Source organism: Dipodomys ordii, unplaced genomic scaffold, assembly GCF_000151885.1.
Source record: "Dipodomys ordii isolate 6190 unplaced genomic scaffold, Dord_2.0 Scaffold128, whole genome shotgun sequence".
Lineage (NCBI taxonomy): Eukaryota > Metazoa > Chordata > Mammalia > Rodentia > Heteromyidae > Dipodomys > Dipodomys ordii.
The window spans coordinates 314,054-340,241 of NW_012267344.1; the positions used below are offsets into that span (position 1 = coordinate 314,054).

General features: G+C 47.1%; 1 protein-coding gene across 2 annotated transcripts in view; it reads right to left on the reverse strand.

The window, feature by feature from the left end:
• Positions 1-8,059: 8,059 nt before the first annotated feature.
• The window catches only part of Ano10 (anoctamin 10), a 40,918-nt gene continuing 22,789 nt past the window's right edge, over positions 8,060-26,188 (reverse strand). The window contains exons 11-12 of one of the 2 annotated variants that reach the window (XM_013030202.1): positions 10,690-10,806; positions 8,060-8,209 (exon numbers count right to left, since the gene is read on the reverse strand). In XM_013030202.1, coding sequence (XP_012885656.1) covers positions 8,150-8,209; positions 10,690-10,806 — 177 coding nt within the window. In that variant the 3' untranslated portion in view covers positions 8,060-8,149. Of the gene's footprint in view, positions 8,213-10,689; positions 10,807-26,188 lie in introns of both variants that reach the window. The other variant, XM_013030201.1, reaches the window with a different exon arrangement.

Below are 26,188 nucleotides of genomic sequence, written 5' to 3' on the forward strand. Positions count from 1 at the left end.
ACAGGCCACACACAGACAGCAGAACGATGGGCAAAGCCTTCATCCTGGGTTTGCTGCTGCTTATCCCTGTGCTGCAGAAGCTCAGAGCAACTGGCTGTCATGAAGAGTATCGGAACCTACGGTCTCCTGTTATCAGATGTCTCGGCAGGCCTGATGCATAACGAACACACTGTTACAGGTCTGAAGGCCTTTTGTCTCCTCGAAGTGTGGTCAGACGTCCTGGGTTGTGGGAGATGAACGCTGTAGCTGATATCTTGTAGGGGTTCATGTGAAGGGGAAAGAAGATTGAGCTGAGTGACCCTCCTGCTGGTGTTGGAAACACAATGAAAGAATCTTGGGCCAAAGCCTGGAGTGGCTTTTCCCCTTCCATCTCCACTCACTGCAGGAGATGGGCTCCCGAGCCATATTTCCAGAGTTCCACCTCAATCTGTGTGGCAACTTATACTGAAGTCAAAGATGGCGGCCTGTGGCTAAAACGAATTACAAGTTGGTCCCAATGGAACAAATCGTTGGATTCAGGACTTCTGTCAGATTGCATTTCTGTTTAAGAAATAAGTTTTGGAGAAGACATCATAGCACCTCTTACCTTATACATATATATGTAGATAATATATATGTAATATAATATATATAAAAATACAGAAAGAAATGACCAGACTCAATACTGAGAAAACAATCCAATGCTTACGAACACCTAAGAGATACTTTTAAAAAGGTATATAATGGTAATAAAAATACATACCAATTGAATCATCAAACTCAATATTGACCAAACAAGCAACCAATACCTACAAGAAAACAAAACTTGAGTTACTTTAAAAAGATAATAAACACACCCACCCAACATATTCATGCTTCTATTTATTCAGAATTATAAATTAACATACGAATGCACTCCTAATATCTTTATTTTTACGGTGGGTAGAGAATATGACAAATCCTAGGGGCCAACAAATTTTAGAGGAAGGAAAACTCACATTGTGGTTTGGAATTGCCAGTTACGTAACAACTGGATGGGAAAGGAGTGAAAACAGCACATTTCCTCACAGGAGATGATGTATCCTTGTTCAAATTTCTTTACACCACTGAAGATGCACATACACTGTCCATCAACTTTAGGATGGATGAAAACATGAGATTCCCAGGAAATTCTGCAAATCAGACACTGGAGAAGAGCTCAGTAATAGTTTAGGTAATCTGGAGAACAAACCAACTGTATAAAAGGAGAGAGAAGAATGAAATCACAAGTATCATCATATGCAACTTTTACCCTCAAGATAAAAAGAACCATTTTCCTTTCAGAGACATGGGGCTTTTGATCTTGAAGCCACCATCTAAATTTGTAGAAAATAATAGTTTCCATGTATTATTAGCTATCTTGAGACTGCAGTGTCAGCAACAGCGTGTGAATGATCCTGTGTTCATTCCTCAACTAAGTAGCTCATAAGAGAATGGACCAAGACCACAGACACTCAATCAATGGGGACCCTGTGTGCCTATGGTGTTACTAATGCCGGCGTCTACTTCAATTCTTCACAAGCTTCATATGTGTGCTATATGAATTTGATGAAATTAGATTGCCAGAGCTTGCATGGAATGAGCTCCAGATGAATACTCTCGTCTTTATATGAGCATAAGAATATTCAGCCCACAGCTGGGCATCAGTAGCTCATGCCTGTCATCCTAGCTACTCAGGAGGCTGAGATCTGAGGATCACAGTTCAAAGCCAGCCTGGGCAGGAAAGTCCGTGAGACCCTTTTCTCTAATAAACTACTAGAAGACCGGAAGTGTTGCTGTGGCTCAAGTGGTAGAGTGCTAGTCTTGAGCTGAAGAGCTCAGGGACAGCACATAGGCCCAGAATTCAAGCCCCATGACCAATGGATGAATGGATGGACAGACAGACAGGTAGATAGACAGACCACAAATGTGTAGGGATTTTTGCAGTACTAAGTACTGATCTCAGGGCCTCACACTTGCTAGGCAGATGCTCCATCACTTGAACCACACACTCCTCTGCCTTCTGCCTTCTTTTTGGAGGTAAAGTTTCTTGGTCCTTGCCTGGGATTATTCTACCTTTGGTTCCTCATGTAGTTGGAAGCGAAAGGCTTATAACTCTGCACCTCCAAGAGCCAGGATAACAGGCAGGCATGGCTGTGCCATTCATTGACATGGAGTCCTCCATGAGTCAACATGGAGTCGACCTGGATTCAGCCATTAGTTGACATGGGGTTTGCCATTAGTTGACATGGAGTTTGCCATTAGTTGACATGGAGTTTGCCATTACTTGACATGGAGTTTGGCATTAGCCAACATGGAGTCTCAGAAACATGCATTCCTGGGCTGGCTTTGAACCATAATCCTCACAGCTCTGCCTTCCAAGAAGCTGGGATGATAATAGGCTTGATCCACTGTGCTTCATGGTGGAGATTTCAGGTGTTATTTTCACATTTTGCCTCACAGGCCTTAGTTGTGCTGTTACACGGTAATTCTATCCTGAGATACAGAGAAGCCGCACTTGCAGGGGTGCAGTTGGGAGTCTTTATGAACCTGCCCGGTGTCTGCGAGCAAACCCATGGCCCCAAAGATCTGTAGGCTTGAATGGTGGTAGTACAAAGCTCATGTAGGCCCAAACTACTAATGGTGTGAGGAATTGAACCTAACAGAAGTGTAAGGCCAGCCAGGTGAGGGACAATTAGGGGCTTACGTTGTAAGGTGAATTCCCCCCCCCCAACCACATTTAAGTAGATAGAATATTGGAGTCTTTATTACACAGTTAGCAGTCTTTAGGATGCCCACTATAATTCCTGCAGCCTCAAAATACACTTAACATGGTTAGGAACCAGGCCAGAGGAGGGAAGAAAGAACAAAAACAATCCCAACAAGCCAATAGAGAGCTGAATTGGGACACCCCAACAACCAGAGATAAGCCAGGAGATGAACACAGAAAAAGAATGATAGAAGCCGAGCACTGGTAGCTCACGCCTGTCATCCTAGCTACTCAGGAGGCTGAGATCTGAGGATCATGGTTCAAAATCAGCCTGTGAGACTTATCTCCAATAAACCAACAGAAAACCAGAAGAGGCGCTGTGGCTCAAGTGGTAGAGCGCTCGCCTTGAGCTGAAGAGCCCAGGGACGGCACCCAGGCCCAGAGTTCAAGCTCCACGACCAACAATAACAAAAAATGACAACCTATTTTGGAGATTGTAAGTGAAATTAGAAAATGTAGGACTTGTATAATATTAGCTTCCTAAAAGGAAGAGGCAGGAGATTTGGAGTTTAATGGTATCTGGAGCAAACATACCCACAGCTCACTTCCAATATATTTAATAAATAGGTAGCAAGTAATTAAGCCAATAAATAGTCAATAAATACTAAACAGTATATGTTGAGGGCTTGAATTCACAATTAGCTGGTCAGGGCTTCAATGATCAGCATGTCAAATAATTGAAGTCAGTGTTAAAAGCTTCCGGGCTGGGAAGGTGGCTCAGTGGTAGAGTGCTTGCCTTGCATGCATGAGGCCCTGGGTTTGATTCCTCAGCACCACATAAGCATAAAAAGCCAGAAGTGGTGCTGTGGCTCAAGTGGTAGAGCACTTGCCTTGAGCTGAAGAGCTGAGGGACAGTGCCCAGGCCCAGAGTTCAGGCCTCATGACCAAAAAAAAAAAAAAAAGCTTCAACTCTATATTTAATGTCCCTTATTTCAAGATAACATTCCTTTTGATACAAGTGGTTTTCTCTCACTCTTTTGCAATCAGAGCTGTTGGGTTTGTGTGTTATGTAAGACATGTTCTCCAAACCAAGATAAGTAGATTCCAAGTACCTTATGTGAAATCCTACATTTCACAAAGTAACTTATACTAATGAACAATGTAGATTTGCACATAAACCCCTACCTGCCATCCTGTGTTGACATCGTTTAATACTGTTTCATAATTGTATCTTCTCATTTTTGTTTCTATGGATGTGATTGCTTTTTGATATAGCTTAGGTTCAAAGGACAGCTTATAATTTGAAGGGTTTTTTTTCTGTTTTCATTGTGGACATCTATGCATCTAGAAAGTTTATCGAGAAGTGGTTGGATTTACATTGGACTTGTTACAAATCCTTCCTGTTCTCTTGTTATGAAGCCAAGAAGGTTTAACAAACTGAAAAGACTAATCATGAGTAATAATCCTCTACAATTCATACTCTTTGATTTATCCTTCAGGGGACAATTTCCTGGAATTACCACAGTGACTCGGGCAAACACGTTTGACTTTAGAGTTGGTGCTGACACCCTGGCTGATTTCCTGGTGGATGGAGGTGAAACCAGTTTCCTTCTTCCTTCGCCGTGGTCTTCCCTCTTGAAGAACCGCAAAGGAGAAACTCAAAGCTTCAGGACAAGATCGCTCTCCACGCTGCCTCCATCTCATTCCACTGCCATCTGCCCCCCAGGACTTCACTTTTTCTTCCGAGCAGATGAAGGAATCCAAGCTCTAAAGAAGCTGCGCCATTTCCCTTCAGCCAGAGTGGAGGAGACTTGGTTTCCCTTCCCAGGATTTCTGTCCCGTGAAAACCTGTCGGTCGGTTGAATTTCACCTTTGTTCCCTTTTTCCTTTCTTCCAGCCATGATGGGAGAGAGAATCCTGGTGAGGATGAAATAATCTTCACCACAGAGGCACAGTTAACGGTGGCAAAGGAGATGGGGTGGGAGAGGGGTCTTGAGCGGAGAGTTTTCCATGGCCTGTGTGTCTGCCGGTCATGGCCTTGATGTCAGGCTCTCTTCCAAGACCTCTGGGTGTGTTTTGCTGAGGATAAGTGGAGGGGAGATGTTGAGCCCCCGTGAGCCACACAAAAGCCATCCTGAGGGTCAAGGTTCAAAACTGACATCAGCCTCTTTATGACATAGATCATGACATCATACCAGCCCCCCAGTGGATGTCAAGTCTACACGCCGATTGTTCTGGAACTGTCCAACCTGTCCCCTTGGATCTCAGCAGGCCACATGGGCAAACACTGCGTTGGAAGCAGGCAGGGTGGCCCTTGTGTAACTCGTCTACACACACAGGTAACAGTTCATTTGGGAAAATGGACACCCACCCACCCCCAAAAAAGGGGGAACACATTTTCTTAGGAGTGCGGGGCTGTGGAGGATAAGGAGGTGGACGGATGTGCGTGCCTTGTCGCTGTGAGTTCTCCGGTGTATTGAGTGAATGCTGTGTGCGCATGCCTGGTTAAGCTCCGCTGGGAATTCATCAGCGTCCTGTCGCCCTTCTTACTGTCCTGACTTCTTCCGTGTCCCCAGCTTGGCACTTGGCAGGAGATTCTCGTTACTCAAGACAAGCGGAAACCAAGGGCATGCCTGGAATTGCAGCTATCTGGGGGAGTGAACATGTGGGAATCACAGTTCGAAGCCAGCCCAGGTAGGAAAGTCCTTGGGACCCCTTCAAACAGCTCACCACCCAAAGGCCAGATGTGGAGATGCGGCTCAAGCAGTAAGGTGTTAGAAGTGAGAAACATAATATCTAAGAGACAGCACCCAAGCCCTGAGTTCGAATCCCAGGGCACATACTCAATAAAAGGAACAGATTAAGTCAGTGTTTTTCTCTGTCCTTTGGAGGAAGGGTGACATTAGACATTCTGAAGGATCTGCCACATTCTCCAGTAACAATTTAAGGGAAATGCACCTGGGACATTAAAGTTGCAGCCATGGGGTGAAGATCACAGTCCACCCCAGGTAGCACAGGCTGTAGTCCATACCTACGGCCTTTATTGGCAGAAGTGGAGGCGCTGGTGGAGTGGACAGGAAGGGCATCATGCACACAATAGGATGGGAGCAATACAGGGTGCATTCTTCAGATCTAAGTCAGAGAAGAACAACGCCTCCTCTGTAGATGGATTCCAATCAACTACTCAGAAAAAAAGCCAGAAGTGGGGCGGTAGAGTGCTAGCACAAAGAGACTCAGGGACAAAGTCCAGACCCTGAGTTCAAGGCCCAAGACTGGCCACAAAAATAGTGTGAGGGAGAAGGGAATCTAGATGTTGATCATGGGACTGCTGGATTGATTCAGAGAAACAAGTCGAGGGGCCAAACTCTGGCTGTTATAAAAGATTAGAGCAGCAGACTGGATCAAAAAACAAGATCCACTCATTTGTTGTCTCTAATAAACTCATAGTCAAAGATCAATGCAAATCTGAGTGGAGGGGTGGAAAAGAATCTTCCATGCAATTATATCCTGTAAGAAAGGCAGGAGTCTCCACACTGTTATCTGATAAAAAGAGAGTTCATATGAGAATCAGAAGAGACAAGAAGGACATTACATCTAAATTAAGGGAATTATCTATGAAGAAGACATTACAGTCGTGAATATATATTCACCAAACACACAGCATTTAAATATAGTAAACACTCACAGATTTATAGAAGATGTTAGGCCCTAACACTCTCGTTCAGATTTCCCAAGCCTATTTGAAGCTCTACACCTCGACCTACAATTGTTACCTTAGTTTTATTTGTTGGAAAAGTAAAGGCCATTTTTTTTTCTTTTTTGGTCAGTCGTGGGGCTTGAACTCTGGGCCTGGGCGCTGTCCCTCAGCTCTTCAGCTCAAGGCGAGCTCTCTACCACTTGAGCTACAGCGCCACTTTCAATTTTCTGAGTGGCTTATTGGAGATGAGAGTCCCATAGACTTTCCTGCCTGGGCTGGCTTTGAACCCTGGTTCTCAGATCTCAGCTTCCTGAGTAGCTAGGATGACAGGTGTGAGCCACCAGCGCCCGGCTGGAGAGGTGATTTTCTCCAGGGCTAATTCAAAAATGTGACAGTCAGTCCTCAGCCTCCTGAGTCAGTAACTAGGAGCCACCAGTACCTAGTTTCATGACTGCAATGTTAAGCAACTTGAGAACTGTCACCCAAAGCGTAGAGGAGATTGAAATCTCCAGTCAGTCTTGGTCTCAACTCCTGCTGTGTGGAAAAATAGGGTTGTTGTTTGAACTGGTACCAAATAGAAATCCATTCCACACACCACCAGCCCTTTCCCTCCCCGAATTCCCTGGGCAAGAGGAAGGGCAAACCACCTTACATCAACTGGACAAAATTCCAAATACCATGACATCATGACACCATAAGAAAGGCTCCTGACATCTCTTCTGGTGAGTAAACCCCAAGTCCAGAAATGTCATTAACTACTGGTCCCCTAAGTGATGTGAAGAACTTCTTTAATCATTCTTCAATTAACAGTGATTTCCCCCCCCCCCGCCCCCAATTTCAGTCTTAGCCTCCAGGAGTATAGAGTAATGTGATTTTTTCAGGAGTAGTTAGGAAAATACAGACTTTTTCTGGAAGGAATCCGTCTAAGGAACTTCAGTGGGTACATATGCCTGCAATCTTCCATCTTCCAGAACCGGGGCGTGTGTGCCCTGATCCCCCCTTCTGATCCCCCCCATCCTTGCTGCTCAAGGCTGCAGGCCCTTAGCTCAGCACCCCAGCCAAGGGCAGGTAAGGGGTGCGGGCCTCTCATGCTGTGGGCTGACACTCCCCTCTTCTCCTTCCCCCCGAGAAGCTACGAGGGGGTGGGGGGAGATGGGAGCTGCTGGTGGGGGGTGAGCTTGGGCCAGGGAGGAGCTGGGGTTCCGTGTGCCCCCCACACTGAGGCTGACTGGGGTGGTGGTCCTGTGGGGTGTGGGGTGCAGGTAGAGCCCCATGTTCCTGGGACCTGTTCCCTGGAGACTTTGGGGTCACCGCCCTCCACCCATGTCTTAGCCACCCGAGCTCCCAGGGCTTGGTACCTGGTGATCATCGTGGCCACCCATGGATCCCTGGGGCCTGGAGCACTGACACCCTGCTCACAAATGTCCCCTGCCCTTCCCCCCCTCCACCCCACCCCCCACCCCGGTCTGAGCCCAGGTTCAAGTCCATGCCACCCCCTGCGACGGGCAGCCCACCTGAAGAGATCTGGGCCCAGTGGCCATGTGGGAAGGGCGGCGCGGTGGGGAGAGGAGGACAGGAAGACAAGGATGGGGGTCTTTAATTGCGGTCCAAAGGCTGGGTGCGTGGACGGGCAGAAGGCTGCAGACCTCCCCCCCCCCACCTCCCCGTGGTGCCAACTTGAGGCCGCCGAACTCAGGGCCAGGGCCGCTGTTTCCTCCTCCTCCTCGGCTGCTGCCGACCTCCCCTCAGCAGGCCGCCTCCCCGCCGGCCTGCGCCTCCTTCAGGTCGTCTGCTACCTGCTGTGCCTGCTGCGGAGAAACGCAGGGTGAGTGGGTACCCCAAATGCCCCCCCCGCCGTCATGTCTCTCCCCCCACGTCCCCCCAGATGGGCCCCTCCATCTCCTTTTTCTGCCTCTTTCCTGGGGCCCCAAACCAGCCGCCCCAGATGATCCCTGTCACCCTGAGGAGCCCCTGTGTATCATCTGAACGGAGTGGCCATGACTTTGGAAGAAGGAGGGCAGCTCCAAGGGCCTGGGGGCACTGCGGGTGGCCATGGGAAAGCCTGCCTGGCTCCCCCAAACCTTGTCAGCCAGGCCTGACCTAGCCTAGGGCTCCCCACCTCATGTCAGATATCTATGTCTAGTTGAGTGGCTTTCATGCAAGCCATACTATCTCCTTTGAACAACACCTGAAATATGGCCTGGGAAGGTGGCTCAGGGGTAGAGTGCTCGCCTAGCATGCATGAGGCCCTGGGTTCCATTCCTCAGCACCACAGACACAGAAAAAGCCAGAAGTCACGCTCTGGTTCAAGTGGTACAGCGCTAGCCTTGAACAAAAAGCAGCTCAGGGACAGCGCCCTAGGCCCTGAGTTCAAGCCCCACAACCAACAGAAAAAGAAGATTCTCTCTGGTAAACAAACTCATTTGCTCCCAAACACACTCTGAGATAACGGAGCTGAACCACACTGCCCAGATCTCAAAGGGAAAAAGGCGGGAAGTTAGCCACGAGGATCTGAATTCACTAGGATGGAGGCATCCAACCGTCCTGGCTTTCTGCTGTTTGCTCAGCCAGCATTCTTCCCAGCCTCCTCACAGACTCCCTGTCATCTTTGTTTGTCAGTCGTGGGGCCTGAACTCTGGGCCAGGGCGCTGTCCCTCAGCTCTTCAGCTCAAGGCTAGCGCTCTACCACTTGAGCCACAGCACCATTTCCGGCTTTTTCTGCTTATGTGGTGCTGAGGAATCGAACCCAGGGCCTCGTGCATGCAAGGCAAGTACTCTACCACTGAGCCACCTTCCCGGCTCTCTCCTGTCATTTGTAAATGCCAGCACCAAAGACACCTGGTTAAAGGTGCAGAGAAGCAGCTGAAATCCTAGACTAAAGCTCAGTCCTCAGCATCCTGGGAAACACAAGACAATAAGCTATACCCGAAAGCCAGCAGCTCAGAGAGATGTAAAGAAAGTCACTCTTCAGCCAAAAAAAAAAAGCTGGAAGTGGCGCTGTGTGGCTCAAGCAGTAGAGCACCAGCCTTGAGCAAAAGCAGTGCCCAGCCTCTGAGTTCAAGCCCCAGGACTGGCACACAAAACAGGATCATAGAATTGTATAATGGGGATGTGCCATCGTTTATTTAACCTGTCTCCTACAGAGAAAGTTCACTGCCTCCAGATGTTTGCTAAGTAAATGTTCCAGAGACTATGTTTTGGTATGATGCAAATGCAAGCGTCATCTTTGCAAAAGTAGTCTGGGGCTGCGGGGTGATTTCAACAGCACTTCAGAAAGATGGCAATTAATTTACACCTCTGCCCAATCCTTGATGATAAAGAAGGCCATTTCCCACACCCAGTCACAGCTAGCTAGTGCCACTTTCCACACATGAGTAAAACGTGGGTGGTTCTGGGTGCTTGAATTCACGTTTTCTTTTTTTTGTTTTTTTTGGTCGGTCGTGGGGCTTGAACTCTGGGCCTGGACGCTGTCCTTCAGCTCTTCAGCTCAAGGCCAGCGCTCTACCACTTGAGCTACAGCGCCACTTCTGGTTTTCTGGTGGTTTATTGGAGATAGGAGTCTCACAGTCTTTCCTGCCCGGGCTGGCTTTGAACTGTGATCCTCAGATCTCAGCCTCCTGAGTAGCTAGGATTACAGGCGTGAGCCACCAGCGCCCGGCAGAATTTACGCTTTCTTAAGTGCGAGTCATCGTGTGTTACTTTCAATTGTTGGGTTGTCACTTTCCTGCCACAGTCTTCAGATCTTAAGCCTCCCGAGTCGCTGGGATCATAGGCCTGAGCCACTGGTGCCTGGCCCTCTAATCTTCAAAGTAAGAACACACCGGCCTCGGCGGTGACTTGGATTTCTTAGTTCTTCCGTCACAGGGGGGCTGCGTGGTTAAGGTAACCAGCAGAGCTTCCCACTCTGGCTGCCTGGCTTCTGGTATCTTGTCGATCGTGGGGCTTGAACTCAGGGCCTGGGCGCTGTCCCTCAGCTCTTCAGCTCAAGGCAAGCACTCTACCACTTGAGTCACAGCGCCACTTCTGCTTTTCTGGTGGTTCATTGGAGATTAAGAGTCTCACTGACTTTCCTGCCTGGGCTGGCTTTGAACCACAATCCTCAGCTCTCAGCCTCCTGAGTAGCTGGGACTGCTTGGATGTTTTTGATTACTTTATTCCTTGAAGCCGGGTTGCTCGTTATCGTTCAGGCTTGGGTGTGTGCGCACGCGCATGTGCAGGTGTGCCAGGTGGTGGGGAAGGGAATGGAGGGGCCGGGCTGGCCATCCTCAGGCCCGTTGGCTCTTACCTGCTGCTTGAGGGCCTCCAGAGACTCGAACTCCAGTCTGGCCAGCTTCATCTGGATGTGGCGGGGTTTGTCAGGGATGGCAAAGGCCAGGATGAACTTTAAGGCCAGGAGTGCATGCTGAAAACAAGAAAGGCCACACGTCACTAAGAAACTCTGGGGCCTCTCCCTCCAAACCTTCCTTCTTCATGGCCTCTGTGGACATCCAGCGCCACCCACGCGGGTGAGCTACAGGAATCCACGTCACTGTGGCCCGTTCCGCCCCTGGTGGCTGTCTCTGCTTTCCTCTTTTGAGTTATAACCACAAACGGACACCCTGTACACTAGGCTACTGCCAGTCCATTATGGACAAATCCAGCTCCTTCCACATTGTTCCCCAAGTTTTCGTCTTCTACCAGTGCCTCAATGAACAAGTTGACTGCAATCTGTGTGTGTGTGAGAGAGAGCGAGAGAGAGCGAGAGAGAGCGAGAGAGAGAGAGAGAGAAACCTGAGGCTTGAACTCAGGGCCTGGGTGCTGTCCCTGAGTATCGAGTGTTCTACCACCGTGTCACCTCGTTTTCTGGTGGTTCACTGGAGTTAAGAGTCTCACAGGGCCTTTTCTGTCCAGGCTGGCTTTGAACCATGATCCTCAGATCTCAGCCTTCTGAGTAGATAGGATGACAGGTGTAAGCCACCGGCGCCCCGCTCAGTTATGAGCTTTTTAAATATGACTGCATAAAAGCATAGCACTAAATAACATGGCATTTGTAATTTAAAATACAAATGGACAGGCACCAGTGGCTCACGCCTGTCATCCTAGCTTCTCACGAGGCTGAGATCTGAGGATCTCGGTTCAAAGCCAGCTCGGGCAGGAAAGTCTGTGAGACTCTTATCTCCAAGGAACCACTCAGAAAACCGGAAGTGGCGCTGTAGCTCAAATGGTAGAGCGCTCGCCTCAAGCTGAAGAGCTGAGGGACAGCACCCAGGCCCAGAGTTCAAGCCCCACGACTGACAAAAAAGAAAAAGAAAAAAAATTTGTTCCACTCAATAATCAAGTCGAGGCCAGCCAGGGCAAAAAAAGATGAGACTCCATGTCTAAGGAACCCGCAAAATGCCAGACTTGGAAGCATGGCTCAAGTGTTAACGCACTAGTTGAGCAAGCTGAGCAAGATTAAGACCCTGGGTACAAACCCTAGTACTGAGAAAAATAGGTTTATTAATTCATGAAGATCTTACATTGGCCTAGTACATATACAATATCCCTGGAACCTAAATGAGTTGTGTACAAAAATACTATGCGTAAGGGAGTAAAATAAAAAGGTTTTGATGTAACTGAGACTTATTTAAAACCCGTTAAATTTACATAAAAACTCCCAGCAATAGTCTTATTAAGTTGGTAATTATTGTGCATAATATATGTATAATATAGAGCTGAAAAAGTATCTTTAGAGATATTAGGACATAATCAAATTCCATTTCAGTATAATTATACTGTTCTCAAGGTGCCAAAAAAAACTTCGTGTTTATCCCACTCCATACTTTTAATAACATGAAGAAGGTAGTATAACTTTAATTAATTTGACACATTAGTAAACCCTTCACAGGCAACACTTAAAGTGCCAGGAAAGAAACTTCGTGAAAGTGTAGCTTTAAGGCATACAAGAGAAAGTCAATGCTGAGAGTCAATCCGATACAATAATGGAGTGGAGTACACACAAAATAAAAAGTACCATAGTTCCAATGTAATTTATTTGTTCCTTGCAGCTGTTTAGTTTTTACTACTGTTGCAGCAACAAATATTGGCTTAATATTTATTCTAATATATAGTTATATATAGTATATATACTAAATATTAGTGTGTGTATATATTTATATAGAGAGAGATCTCTCTTTATAACTATATCTATAGATAGATATAGATATACATATAAATATAGATATATATATATAGAGAGAGAAAAAACATCAGGAAAATGTTTGGTGACCTGGCTCTAGACTGACATTTCCAATTCCATTTAGCTCTGAGTCTGCACATCCTCTTCCATATTAAATTAATGTCTAACATCCAAATGCCTAGCTCTGTCTGAAAAGCATCATTATGAATGAGAGAGTCTTTCTTGACAAGTACGTCGGGAGTGAGGATGGACAGAGTTGGCTGGAGGAAGGGGGTGTTCATTTGTTTTCTGTTCGTGTCTGATTTTTTTTTTTTTTTTGGTCAGTCATGGGGCCTGAACTCTGGGCCTGGGCGCTGGTCCCTCAGCTCTTCAGCTCAAGGTGAATGCTCTACCACTTGAGCCACAGAACTACTTCTGGTTTTCTGGTGGTTCCTTGGAGATAAGACTTTCCTGCCTGGGCTGGCTTTGAACCATGATCCTTAGATCTCAGCCTCCTGAGTAGCTAGGATGACAGGTGTGAGCCACAGGCGCCCAGCTCCTGTCTGCTTCTTAAAGGAGCTGGAGAGAGGTGCTATTATTCTCTTCAGGGTCAGAGTTTTCTGTGCCCTTCTTCCACAAATAGGCCACAGCCTCTACTAGCAATACCCCATCTGTGCACCTCATCATGAGCTCAGAGTCCTGGGCACTGGGACAATATGACTCCTGTTCTCAAATACCGGAGGCCTAAGTATTGGGGCAGAAGATACAATGGCGGGAAGGAGCCCAGAGCAGGACCCCAAAGACGAACTGGGGGGGGAAGTGCCACTGCCAGCTGTGCCATGCCTCCAGCCTTGTTTTTTGCTGGTTACTGTTGAGACAGGGTCTTGCTTTCTGCCAAGCTATGCATAAGCCTGGTAGGCTTGAAAGTTTTTTCTGCCAAGACTGGAACAGAACTACGGTCCACCCGATTACAGTCTTGCCAGGAGCTAGGATTACAGGTGTGAGCCACCGGTGCCCAGCACAAAACAGATTACATATAAAAGCTGATGAATATTTGAAATTTGTTAACTTAGCAGAGCACCAGTAGCTCACGCCCATAATCCTAGCTACTGTGGAGGCTAAGATCTGAGTTTCCCAGTTCGAAGCCAAGCCTGGCCTGGAAAAGTCTATGAGACTTATATCTCCAATGAACCACCAGAAAACCGGAAGTGGTGCTGTGGCTCAATGTGGGTAGAGCGCTTGCCTTGAGCTGAAGAGCTCAGGGACAGCACCCAGGTCCTGAGTTCAAGCCCCACTGACACACACACACACACACACACACACACACACACACAAATGTGATATATAAACATAAACATAGCACCAAACAGAGGTATGAGCTGTAAGTGAACTGTCAGGCACAGGCAGTTGAGGGAGAGGAAAGCGGAGTTCAGGATCTTCTTGTCTGCCATTTGGGGCAAGATCTCCCAAGATGCAGCGTGAAGGAGTTGTTGCAGGATGCCCAGCAGTAGTTCTTGTCGGCCACAGGGCTTATGCTCTGTTTCTCTTTAAGCTCTTCCAGTAAAAGTCTCTGTAATCACATCCGCAGAGCACTTCGCAATTAGATTGCGAAGTCGTATCTGCGTAGCTTCTTGCTCCACTGGGACTATCAATCACACATAACCAAACAGATGCTCTCAAGAGATGGCACGGACAGATGATCCAATTTACTCCTGGTATCCTGCCGTGAGACAGGACCCGGTCCTGACCGGAAGCCGGCCAGCTTTCTACTAGCCACGCCAGACCTTTGCTGACCGATCTAACGGGGCCAGGAGTAGAATGGGTTGGTCCTTCAAAAGCTTCACCTAACTAGCATTTGGGATGGTTAACCTTGGGTGTCAACCTGATCGGACCTGGGGGTATACACCTGCGGTATCACAGGGGAGGCGGAGCCAGGAGGACAAGTCCATGGATCACATAGAGATTCCGGGTCAGATGGAGCTATAGGACGACCCTGTCTCAAGAATAATAATCATACAAACAAGGGCCAGGCACTGGTGGCTCACGCCTGTCATCCCAGCTACTCAGGAGGCTGAGATCTGAGGACCACAGTTCAAAACCAGCCTGGGCAGAGAAGTCTGTGACTTTTATCTCCAATTAACTACTCTGAAAAAAAGCCAGAAGTGGTGCTGTGGCTCAAGCGGTAGTATGCTAGCTTTAAGAAAGCAAAAGCAGCTGGGCACCGGTGGCTCACGCCTGTCATCCTAGCTACTCAGGCTGAGATCTGAGGATTGTAGTTCAAAGCCAGCCTGGGCAGGAAAATCTGTGAGACTCTTTTCTCCCATTAGCCACCAGAAAACAAGACGTAGGGCTGTGGCTCAAGCAGTAGAGCGCTAGCTTTGAGCTGAAGAGCTGAGGGACAGCGCCCAGGCCCAGAGTTCAAATCCCACAACTGACCAAAAAGAAAAAAAAAGAAGAGCAGTTCAGCAACAGCACCCAGGCCCTGTTGAGTTCCCAGAATTGGCCCAAAATAATAACAACAACAATAATAATAATAGTAGCAGTAGTCGTAACACTAAATCCCAAGAAAATTTTAGGAAGTATTTCTGTCGTCCTCTTAAGTCCTTTGACACCCCTCTCCCCCCACCCCATTTCCAAGTGGTTCTGTGACCTCCAGCAGGCCCGGCCAGAGACCCCAGGGCCTCACCACCTTCTCCCCCGGGACCCTGTGCAGTGTCGATGTGTGATGGGGGAAGAGGGGGGAAGAGAGGACAGGCAAAAGGGAACGTGGACTTCTAGCAATTTCCCGCAGGAAGTCACAGATGGGTTTTTTCCACTCACCCAACATCCCCCTCGGGAGCTCCATCCTTCCCAGTTTTTTCCCATGTTCCTTTGGCCTGGGTGTGATCAGAGCAACTTGGGGATCTTTTACGCAGACAGACAGGGCCCACTCCCTGGCCCCTCTTTCAGTGACTAGAAATCGACAGTCACTCAGATCTCCCTAGCCTCCTTCCTTCGAATGCAGGTTGAAGGAGGAGTCCCTGCTCTTTGTACTAAAACCTGCACACGTAGTGTTAGTAATTCAACTCTGGGAAAAAAAAGTGCATCTACAACTCACTAGTATAGGTGAGTAGATTCATTCAGCACAGGTGCTACTCAACTATGACTCTGTCTTGAAGACAAAGCGAAATGACAGATTTCCCAGAACAACCAAGGTCTGACCTTCCCAGGGTGTCACCAGATCCAGTTTAAACGTTCTTTAAAGGACAGGTTCTGGCTACTTTCTATTCCCAGACTTCAGCAAGACCGATGTCATTTGATTATTAGCTTGTTAAGTTATTCCAGCCTTTTATAAACACGCTAGACATACATGCTAGAGGGGTTTGTTTTTCCTTGTTATTTTAAAACATGGAATGAGAAGTCAGTCCTGTGTGTCTACTTTTTTTCTTTTTTGTCAGTTGTAGGACTTGAACTCAGGGCCTGGGCACTGTCCCTGAACTTTTCTGCTCAAGGCTAGTGCTCTACCACTTTGAGCCACAGTGCCACTTCTGGTTTCTGAGTGGTTTACTGAAGATAAGAGTCTCACGGACTTTCCTGCCTGGGCTGGCTTTGAACTACAATCCTCAGATCTCAGCTTCCTGAGTAGCTAGGATGACAGGCAAGAGCCACGGGTGCCTGGCTCTGTTATGTCTGCTTTTTAATTGGTATGCGAATACACAGAGCAGGTCTGAAAAGTGAAAATATAATGTAAGGTCTTCATAATTCTGCTGTTTCCATGGTAATTAGAAACGTCCAAGGCGCTGACAGCATCGTCAAAGCCCCGTGGTGTCTTACCCAATAAACAAGAAGTTGATCAAGGGTCACCGCAGACATGACCCCCGGTCGGCCCCCTGTCCACTCATCTGACAACCACCTGAGATCTGTCGCCGGGGCCTTGCCACCAGGGCAGAAGGAGAATCACAAGCGGTGAGTATGCCTATGTGGACATTCACAGGGAAGAGGCCTCTTGACATAGAAGCCACATGAGCGGATAGGCGAACGTGGAGAGCAAATGCTGGCTTTGCCTTAAACTCCTCTGATTTAATGGGCTTTGAAAACCCTTTCCTAAGGATTTAGAAATCCCCGCTAACAGCAGTCAGGGTCTTTGTCTGGTCATTCTGGCCAGGCTTGGAACTGATCTCACATGAAATAGGAAAATTCAGGCAGCCACTGACGTAATAGCACGGTGATCGGGGCCACGGGTTTCATCACCCCGAAGATCTCCCTCATCCTACACCCCCCAAAATGAATTCCAGTGCACTTTATTTTCTGTGTTTTCGCAGGAAAGGATAAATAAAGCAAAACAGCTAAGGGCCCCTGTATATTAGTCACACCTGCCTTACCCCTAACCCTCAGCCACGCCCTCCTCCTCTTAGCCACACCCACTGAGCTCAGCCCCAGCCACCTGGCTAATGGGAAGTTGAAAGCAGTTGGCCACTCCCCTCTTATTAGCCATACCCACCCAATCCTCAACCCTCGGCCACGCCCTCATCCTTAGCCACACCTACCGCCACATCCCCAGAGCTCAGCCCCAGCCACTCCCCCCAATAATCTGCCCTCCCCAGTTCTAAAGAAAGTCACTTCCCCCCCCCTTTTAATCTGTAACAAACCTACCAACAAGGCTGCTCTGTGCTTTGTGTGGCAGGTGGTTGAAAGACTTGCTGGGACAGACACCAGACATTTCTCTCAACCTGCTATTCGTTCCTAAATCAAGACTCTCTCTTCTCTTGAAAAGGACGTGACTGGCACCATCTTACATATGCATTCCTTTACATAACTCTAAATGGACCACCATCCTTCTCGTTGATACTTAAAAAAAAAGCCCACCAACCTAGCAAATTCACTCAGTTGTGCTTGTGAATCGTGACTGTTGAATAGGCTTATTTATTCCCACACCCCCACAGGCGTGTACAAGAAACCCAAATCACTGGACTTTGGAACCAAGGGAACAGCAGTGGGATTTGATTGACAAGGTGCCTTTTGAATCTGGAATCACGCAAATGAATTCCAAATTCAAAGAACACATACATAACATTTAAATCGCGAAGATAATTTATTCCTGTAAGGGAAAGCCTTTCTAGTTGCCACATGCTGTCAGGAAACAAGAAGGCAACATGGTCAGGAGACAGCGTCATACACAGACAAGCAAGGAGAATGAGGCCAATGACTGCTACCCGCTTACAAGGTGTAGAGAGAACCGTGTCTCTAATAAAACCAAGTTACAGTGGACACCCTGCTGGTTCCGGCCTGTCATCCTAGCGACTCAGGAGGCTCAGATCTGAGGATCACAATTCAAAGCCAGCCCTGGCTTTGAGTCTGTGAGACTCTTACCTCCAATGAACCACCAGAAACTTGGAAGTGGCGTTGTGGCTCAAGCGGTAGAGCGCTAGCCTTGAGCAGAAGAGCTGAGGGACAGTGCCCAGGCCATGAATTCAAGCCCCGTAACTGACAAAAACAAAAAACAACAACAACCCCAAAACCTCCCACTAAGTTATGTGTATGAGACAAAGGAGCTGAAAAGAAATGCTTTTGTATAATTTTCAGGACTCTGTGCATGTTTGATGACAAGGAGTTTACCAACCCCGACAACACATCTACCAATGAGGACATGAGCTGGGCAGACGGGCAGGGGACCAAGTCAGAATCGGAGACAGCACACAGGCCCTGCTCCAAACACCAGAGGAGAGCTCCGATCTGAGGCCGAGAACAGGTACATCTTACAAACACAAACACACACTTGTGAAAACGTGGAATTGGTCTTCGGTTGGAAGATGAGTTTTTAACTAATAACAGGTAAACTAAAATTTTCTTCGAACGTATTTAGCCCTCAGAAGCTTTCCTTTCTCTTCTTCCTACTTAGCAACGTTTAGAAGGGCAAACTTCATTCTATTAACACTAGAACATTCTAGTAACATTCTAGTTGGGACGGACAACCCATGTTATTGTTCTTAATCGCGAAGGATGGAGATTGGTGACATTCACCTTTTTACTTTAGCGGGGGCCTTGGAATCCAAGTTTCCAATTTAATCCATTTTTGCATTATGGTACCTGTCTTGGGGTATGAATTCTGGGGCTGGGCACTGTCCCTGAGCTTTTCTTTGCTCAAGGCAAGCGCTCTACCACTTGAGCCATAGTGCCACTTCCAGCTTTTTGAGGGTGCTTAACTGCAGATCAGAGTCTCGAGGACTTTCCTGCCTGGCCTGGCTTCAAATCTGATCCTCAGACCTCAGCCTTCTAAGTAGCCAGGATTACAGGCGTGAGCCACTGGTACCCAATTCTGTTCAAGCTTTTCAGTAATAATGGGTGGGAAGAAAATTACCAACAAAACAGAACAATTACAACTAGAAAGATGATGCACTGGTCCACCTGGTGCCATTTCACCTAATTAGGACATGTATGTGTTACTTAGCGAAGAAATCAAAGGCAATTGGGCTTCTGGACAGGCTGTGTCAATGCAGCAACAGCTAAGTGTCTCCAGAAGATGGCGCTGGCTGACAAGGAGTCTGGGATCTTGTCAGTCAGTGTGAGAAAAACCTTCCTGAAGCAAAGGGTTAACCTGCAGGGGAAGGGGGAGAGTGGAGGAGGAGATCAGGCTAAAAAGCCAGCAGAAACATCTGCCTGCAGGCTCAGCTCTCTCTAAAAGGGGAAGTGTGAGCTATCTCCTGGTTTCTCTAGAAACCCAGAGGGAGGGCTTTCAATGAAACGAATTTAAATTCTCTGGGTCACCACAATAGCCCACAAGTAGCAATTACATTAGGCAAGGAAAATGGAGGCTGCCCACTTTGGAAAGCAGTATGGAGGCTCCTCAAAAGACTCCACATAGAGCTCCCCTAGGACCCAGCAACTCCACTTTTGGGCATTTACCCCCAAAGATCACAAACCAGGCCATACCAAAGCTACCAGCACAACCATGTTTATCACAGCATTAGTCACCATAGCTAAGATATGAAACCAACCCAGATGCCCCTCAGTAGATGAATGGATCTAGAAAATGTGGTACATGGGCTGGGAAGGTGGCTCAGTGGCAGAGCACTTGCCTTGCATGCATGAGGCCCTGGGTTTGATTCCTCAGCACCACATAAGCAAAAAGAAAAAAGCTGGAAGTGGCGCTGTGGCTCATGTGGTAGAGTGCTAGCCTTGAGCTGAAGAGCTGAGGGACAGCGCCCAGGCTCAGAGTTCAGGCCCCACGACTGGACCCTCCCCCCCAAAAAAAAGAATGTGGTACACATATATATATATGTAATATATAAAATATATATTATATATATATATAATATACATATATATCACACAATGGAATTCCATCAGAAAGAATGACTGCCCCATTTGCTAGGAAATGGAAAGACTTGGAAAAAATTTTATTTATGAAGTAAGCCAGGCCCAAAGAAAGATAGGTCTCATATTTGCAATAACTAGTATTTGTTTAGGACAAGCAGAAAAGGTCAAAAGTTACGTATATATGACCATGTAAGATGATGCCAAGAGAAATGAACCCCAAGATAGGGACATAAGAGGTTTTAACTTTGTTGCTGTTGTTTTTAATGTACTTACAATGTACTATGTGATTTTTTTTTTGGTTTCTTTTGTACGTTCTTCTCCCATGGAACAACCTATTTTCACTGTAGTTTATTCCAGTGCCCTGCATCTTGTATATACATTTTTCTAATTTGGGGAGGGGAAGGGAAATAACAAAATGCTGAAACAAGGATACAGGCTGACCCATTGTAACAATGAGATGTACAAGACATCATGTTGAAAACTAACTTTACAACTTGGGGGGGAGGAGGAGGAGTTGGGGAGGTGGGGAGGGAAGGGATGGTAGGGGAAAAACAAAGGAGGGGGTAACAATGCTCGATAGGAAATGGACTCATTACCTTACTCATGTAACTGTAACCCCTCTGTACAGTTTCTTTACAATAATATATATATATATATATATATATATATATATATATTAAAAAGAAAATGAAGGTTGAGGCTGTTAAGAGGACGAAATGGAAACGGATGTGGTAGTTTTACTGGGGACACAGAGCCCTCTATTGTTTTACCACCTTACCATTTTTCATCTCTCTCAACACCCATCCCCTCAACATGACTGCCATTCTCCCCAAGAAAACCCCACCTCTGCTTCTGGCCTCTTTTAATTATGTCTGTCCCCTGCCACATAAAGCCCCTGGATTTCGCACTGTTCAACACACCACTCACTATTCTAAGGGGTGGAAAATCTTGGGGACTTCAAAGCTGCTTCCGATTTTCTCGAAGAAAACTGGCTTTCTACCCTGAGATAGAGGGAAGAAAAAGGAAGGAACCAAAAATGCTTTCTCACCTCCTAACTCCTGAAAGAAAGAAAGCAAGACAAGGTGGAGTCTGACTTGCACTTGATTTTCTGTATGTGAAAGGCTAGTTCAGCCCCGTGCTGTGGGCTCACACCCATCATCCTAGCTGAGTCCTCAGAAGGCTGAGAGCTGGGGATCGCAGTTCAAAGCCAGCCGGGGCAAGAAAATCGGTGAGACTCTCAATTGCCCAGGAACCGCCAGAAAACCAGAAGTGGAACTGTGGCTCAAGTGGTAGAGCGCTAGCCTTGAGTAGATGAGGACAGTGGTGCAGACCCTTGAGTTCAAGTCCCATGATCAACAAAAAATATAAATAACTAGGGAGGGGGGAAAGGTGGGAGGGAGGAAGGGAGGGAGGGAAGGAAAAGAAAAGACAGACAGAATGAGCTTAGGGGCAAGTTCAAGAGGAGGCAATGGATAATACCTAACTCGTGTAGGAGTGAGCAGGGGTACATGTGCTATAAGATCTGCAGAGAGCAGACACCTGACGGAGGCCTTGAAAATAGACTGGAGGAACAGGGTATTTGTCTGTGGCTAGCTGGAGGTTTTACGACACTGCAGCTTCAAGAAAACAATGCGGCCAGAACTTGAAGCTGATGGGTTTTCTCTTGAACTGTTCCCCTGGGCAAGTCTTTTCTACAAACAGCCCTGTTGAAGACCAGTGCAAAAGAATCTTTTGGAAGCGTTGAGACTGGTCTTTTCCTGAGCTTTCTAGGACAAAAGGACAGGTCAGGTTAACCGCTGTCAGGACCTAAAAAGTGTCAAATAGCCAGGTGTTGGTGATCACGCCTGTGATCCTAGCTACTCAGAAGGCTGAGATCTGAAGATCATGGCTCAAAGTCAGCCCAGGCAGGAAAGTCATAAGACTCAAACCTGCAATGAATCGATCAAGCTGTGGCTCAAGTGGTAGAGAGCTAACCTTAGCACAAAAGCTCAGAGACAGCCCCCAGGCCCTAATTCAAGCCCCAGGATGGGCATGCGCTCACATGCACACACATGCATGTGCACGCGTGCATACACACACACACAGTTCCAAGTTATTTGCAAAAAACTAGATAGCCTCAAAATTGAATTTAAAAAGAACATGTGCTAGCCACAATTTTCAAAGGCAAAAGAAAAATTTCCTGCCAAGAAAAGCAAAGGCAAGTTTTCTTTCAGCAAAGAAAAAAAATTTCTCCCAGTAGTTCAAACAAAACAAACAAATACAAACCAAAAGAACCAGGCCTCTGGCTCAGAGGTCCCCAAGGACAGAAGCCCCCCCCCCCACCTCTGATTGACACCATCAGGACCAATCACATTTCAAGCCAAATTTTTGCTCAAGTCAAGAATCACAGAAATTGTGCTTTCTTGCCACACTACATCGTTCCACGAAGAACACCCCCAAAAGAGGCCCAGGTTTATTTTCTTTCAAGAAGAGTGAAAACTTAAAAAGACACTTCAGGAAGCGATGTGGAAACAGAAGCTGGAGGCTGTCCAGATTTTTTTTTTTATAATTGTCTCATCCTTTTCCAATCTGATAGCAATTTGTCTTCGTGGAGGCTTTCCAAAGGTTCTCACAGAAATGGTGGCTCTCTTATTTTAGCATACACACACACACACACACACACATACGATTTAAAAAAAAATCAGTTTTCATTCTGTTTAAATTATGGTAATTTACAGGAACAAGAATGCCACCCATTTATAAACAAATTTGGAGCTAAAACATCTCTTGGTTAGCGTGGTCTCCTCTGGACCCTCCACCTGACAGGCTGTGGGGAGGGAGGAAGGGGGGCCTGAGCTGGTCCCCTCCAGGTCCCCTCCAGGTCTCCTGGGACCGGAGATGACAAAGGAGCCCTCTAGGGAAGTTCTGCCTGTTAAAGCATTCCAACACCGGGGCTGTGCTTGAGCAACGCCTGCTTGCTTTCAACCTGTAATAAATACCTCGCCAATGAAAGAATTGGTTGTTACTGTCATTCATTGTTCCTACACCATTAGGATGAGACAGCCTAAATCTGGAGGGGAAAAAAAAAAATCAAAGAGGAGGATAGCCCCTAGCAAGACTAGAAAAACCATCAAGACTAGAAGAAAATGAAAATAGGAAACTAGGCCTGGTATGGTAGCACACACCCGAAATCCCAGAATCAGAGGCTGAGGCAGGAAGATTGGGAGTTCAAGGCTAGCCAGAGGTAAAAAAGGAGACCACTTTGAGAAAGTTAAATATATATATTTAGATAGATAGTCTATCTACCTATATCTATCTATCTATCTATCTTTAATGCAAGAGACCCTGTATTTAAAAAGAAGATAGCCAGGAGCTAGTGGCTCACACCTGTCATCCTAGCTATTCAGGAGGCTGAGAGCTGAGGATAGCCATTTGAAACCAGCCTGCCTAGAAAAGTCCCCGAGACACTTACCTCCAATAAACCACTCAAAATCCAAAATCCAGAAGTAGTGCTGTGGCTCAAAGTGGTAGAGCACTAACTAGCCTTGAGCACAGAGAGGCTCAGGGACAGAACTCAAGTCCTGAGGTAAACCCCCACAACCGGGGGTGGGGGGGATGGGGGGGGAATGTGTGTGGGGGAATCAATCAATCAATCAAGATAATGATGTCATTTCATAATTCCATTCAAATATTCCCCCAATTCACAAGCCAACCCCTCATTTAACCCTTCCAGAAACCCAGCACATACAAATCCCCGAGAAGCAGAGCTTGGCTAGGGGTCCCTTCCTAGGTCAAGTTGTAAACTCCCACTAATTTTAACAAAACCTTTTAATTAGGTAAGTTAGACCTAACTGGGGGGGGGGAATACAATAACAAAGACTTACATAACCTTGCTGTATAGTATTTACTAACCTAATCCTCATAATAAGTAGAAGAAGTAGGTTCTGAAAAAGCCACAGAGCTGGTCAATGTTGGAGGCAGGCTTCGAACACGGAACCCATGTTCTTCTCCTCTGTGCCGTACCAAAGACTACAGCTCACCTTCCCTTTGGATTTTCAGTGCTTTTGTCTAAGTGTTTTCATCATAGATGTTCATTATAGACCTGAAATTAGTGGAACTGTAACTGCCACAAAGGGCAAGATATTTGCACAAGGGGGAGGAAAAAAAGCCTGTCAGGAAGCTCAGCACCTAGGAGAGGAGACACAGGTGCTGGCCAGTGCCAACAGTACCCCGCCAGGCAGGGCCGGGGATGGTCCAGCACCCAGGAGGTGGGAAGCAGGGGAGGGAGAGGAAGTGTGTGTGATAGCCAATGGGGTGGAGGAGAAGCTGAGTTCCATGTAGGAGCAAACACTCGAGAGGCGGAGCAAATACTCAAGAGGCAGAGCAAACACTCGAGAGGCGGAGCAAACACTCGAGAGGCGGAGCAAATACTCGAGAGGCGGGACACCTGGGGGGGGAAGGGTCAAGGAGCTCCAGAAGAGGGCCAGATTAATGAAGGATGATTCCATCCACAGGACAAGAAGAGGAGTCAGTAGTGCCCTGGGATAGAGCTGGATCTTGAGCTGCACAGTGAAAACTACACGAATAGCACAAGAGCAAGTCAACGAGAGGTGAGTGAGTGCGGGCAGGATGGAAGGGGGAAGAGGCTGGAGCAAGATCAGGAAGGAGGGGGACGGCCCAGGAGCCAAGAAGAGAGGAGGACTATCATCAGCAATAGTGTGCACCCCCAAAACCGATCAGGTGATGCTGTGGGAGACCAAGCTGCGTGAGCAATGGCCCCTGAGCCAGTGGAGATACATGAGCTGACCCCTGGAAGATCACCATTCACCATGCTGGTGCGATCAATGGGATTGATTGTTCTCCACTTCCTCTTCCGGGCCAAACATGGTAGCTGTCACCTCTTGGGGCGGGCTACCAACGTTCCCCATTTCACATCGGAGGAAAGTGGTTTCCAGGAGGATAGCCTTAAAGAGACCCTTACGTCAGCCCCAGCCTGGCCTGTCACATGCACGCGCGCGCACGCACACACACACACACACACACACACACACTTATCTAACATTTTATATTTGGAATTTTGTAGGCCATTTGTATTTTTTAATTAGTGTTTTTTTTTCTTCTGTTGGTTATGGGGCTTGATCTTGGGGCCTAGGTGCTGTCCCTAAGTTCTTTTTGCTCACGGACTTTCCTGCCCAGGCTGGCTTTGAACCATGACCCTCAGATCTCAGCCTCCTGAGTGGCTAGGATTCCAGGCGTGGGCCACCAGTGCCCGGCTTAATTAAAGTTTTGGTGCTTGTTGTTGTTTTTTTGTTTTTGTTTTTTGTCAGTCATGGGGCTTGAACTCAGAGCCTGGGTACTGTCCCTCAGCTCATCTGGTTAAGGCTAGCACTCTACCACTTCGAGCCACAACTCCACTTCCTTAATTAGGATTGTTAATGTAATCCTGCATTTACTACAGTGATCCTGTGCTTGAAAATAAGTGAACTCTGTCTCAAAAGAGGAGGATTTCTTAATCTAAGTATTTGAACACCAATTCGATCTTGGCGACTGAACTTATGGCATTGTCAACGTTTGATTATGTTTCACAAACAAAAAAAGCATTTTCAATGTTGTCCTCTCCCACATGGATAGACTGCTCTTTTGTTCCTATCCATAATAAACTTATTTTACAAATAAAAGCAGTGTTCACATGCCAGCAGTTTTTAAAGGCAACACTAGAGGGCAGGAAAGACACAAAATTTATGACGACCAGTTCTCAACCTACAGTGAAGATCATCTTATTTTAACCTTTGATTAAACATTAAAAAAACAAAAAGACCACCTCAGTAATAAATTGAAGTTAGGGACCAGGAAGGTGGCTCAGTGGTAGAGCGCTTGCCTTGCATGCCTGAGGCCCTGGGTTCGATTCCTCAGCACCACATAAGCAAAAAGAAAAGCCGGAAGTGGCGCTGTGGCTCAAGTGGTAGAGCGCTAGCCTTGAGCTGAAGAGCTGAGGGACAGCGCCCAGGCCCAGAGTTCAGGCCCCACGACTGGACCCCCCCTCCAAAAAAAATAAATAAATTGAAGTTAGCTGGCTTGGGAAATATGACCCAAATGCTGCTTTAGCTGTGAACGTGTGTGTGTGTGTGTGTGTGTGTGTGTGTGTGCGTGTGTGCGCGTGCACGCGTGCACATGTGCACATGTGCTGGTGGTCCTGGTGCTTGAACACAGGACTGGGTACTGTTCCTGAGATTTTTTGTTCAAGGCTAGCACTCCACCACTTGGGCTACAGCACCACTTCTGCCGGGTTTGTTTTGTTTGGTACTTAATTGGAGATAAGGGTCTCAGACTTTCCTGCCCCCAGTTGGCTTTGAACTTCAATCCTCAGATCTCA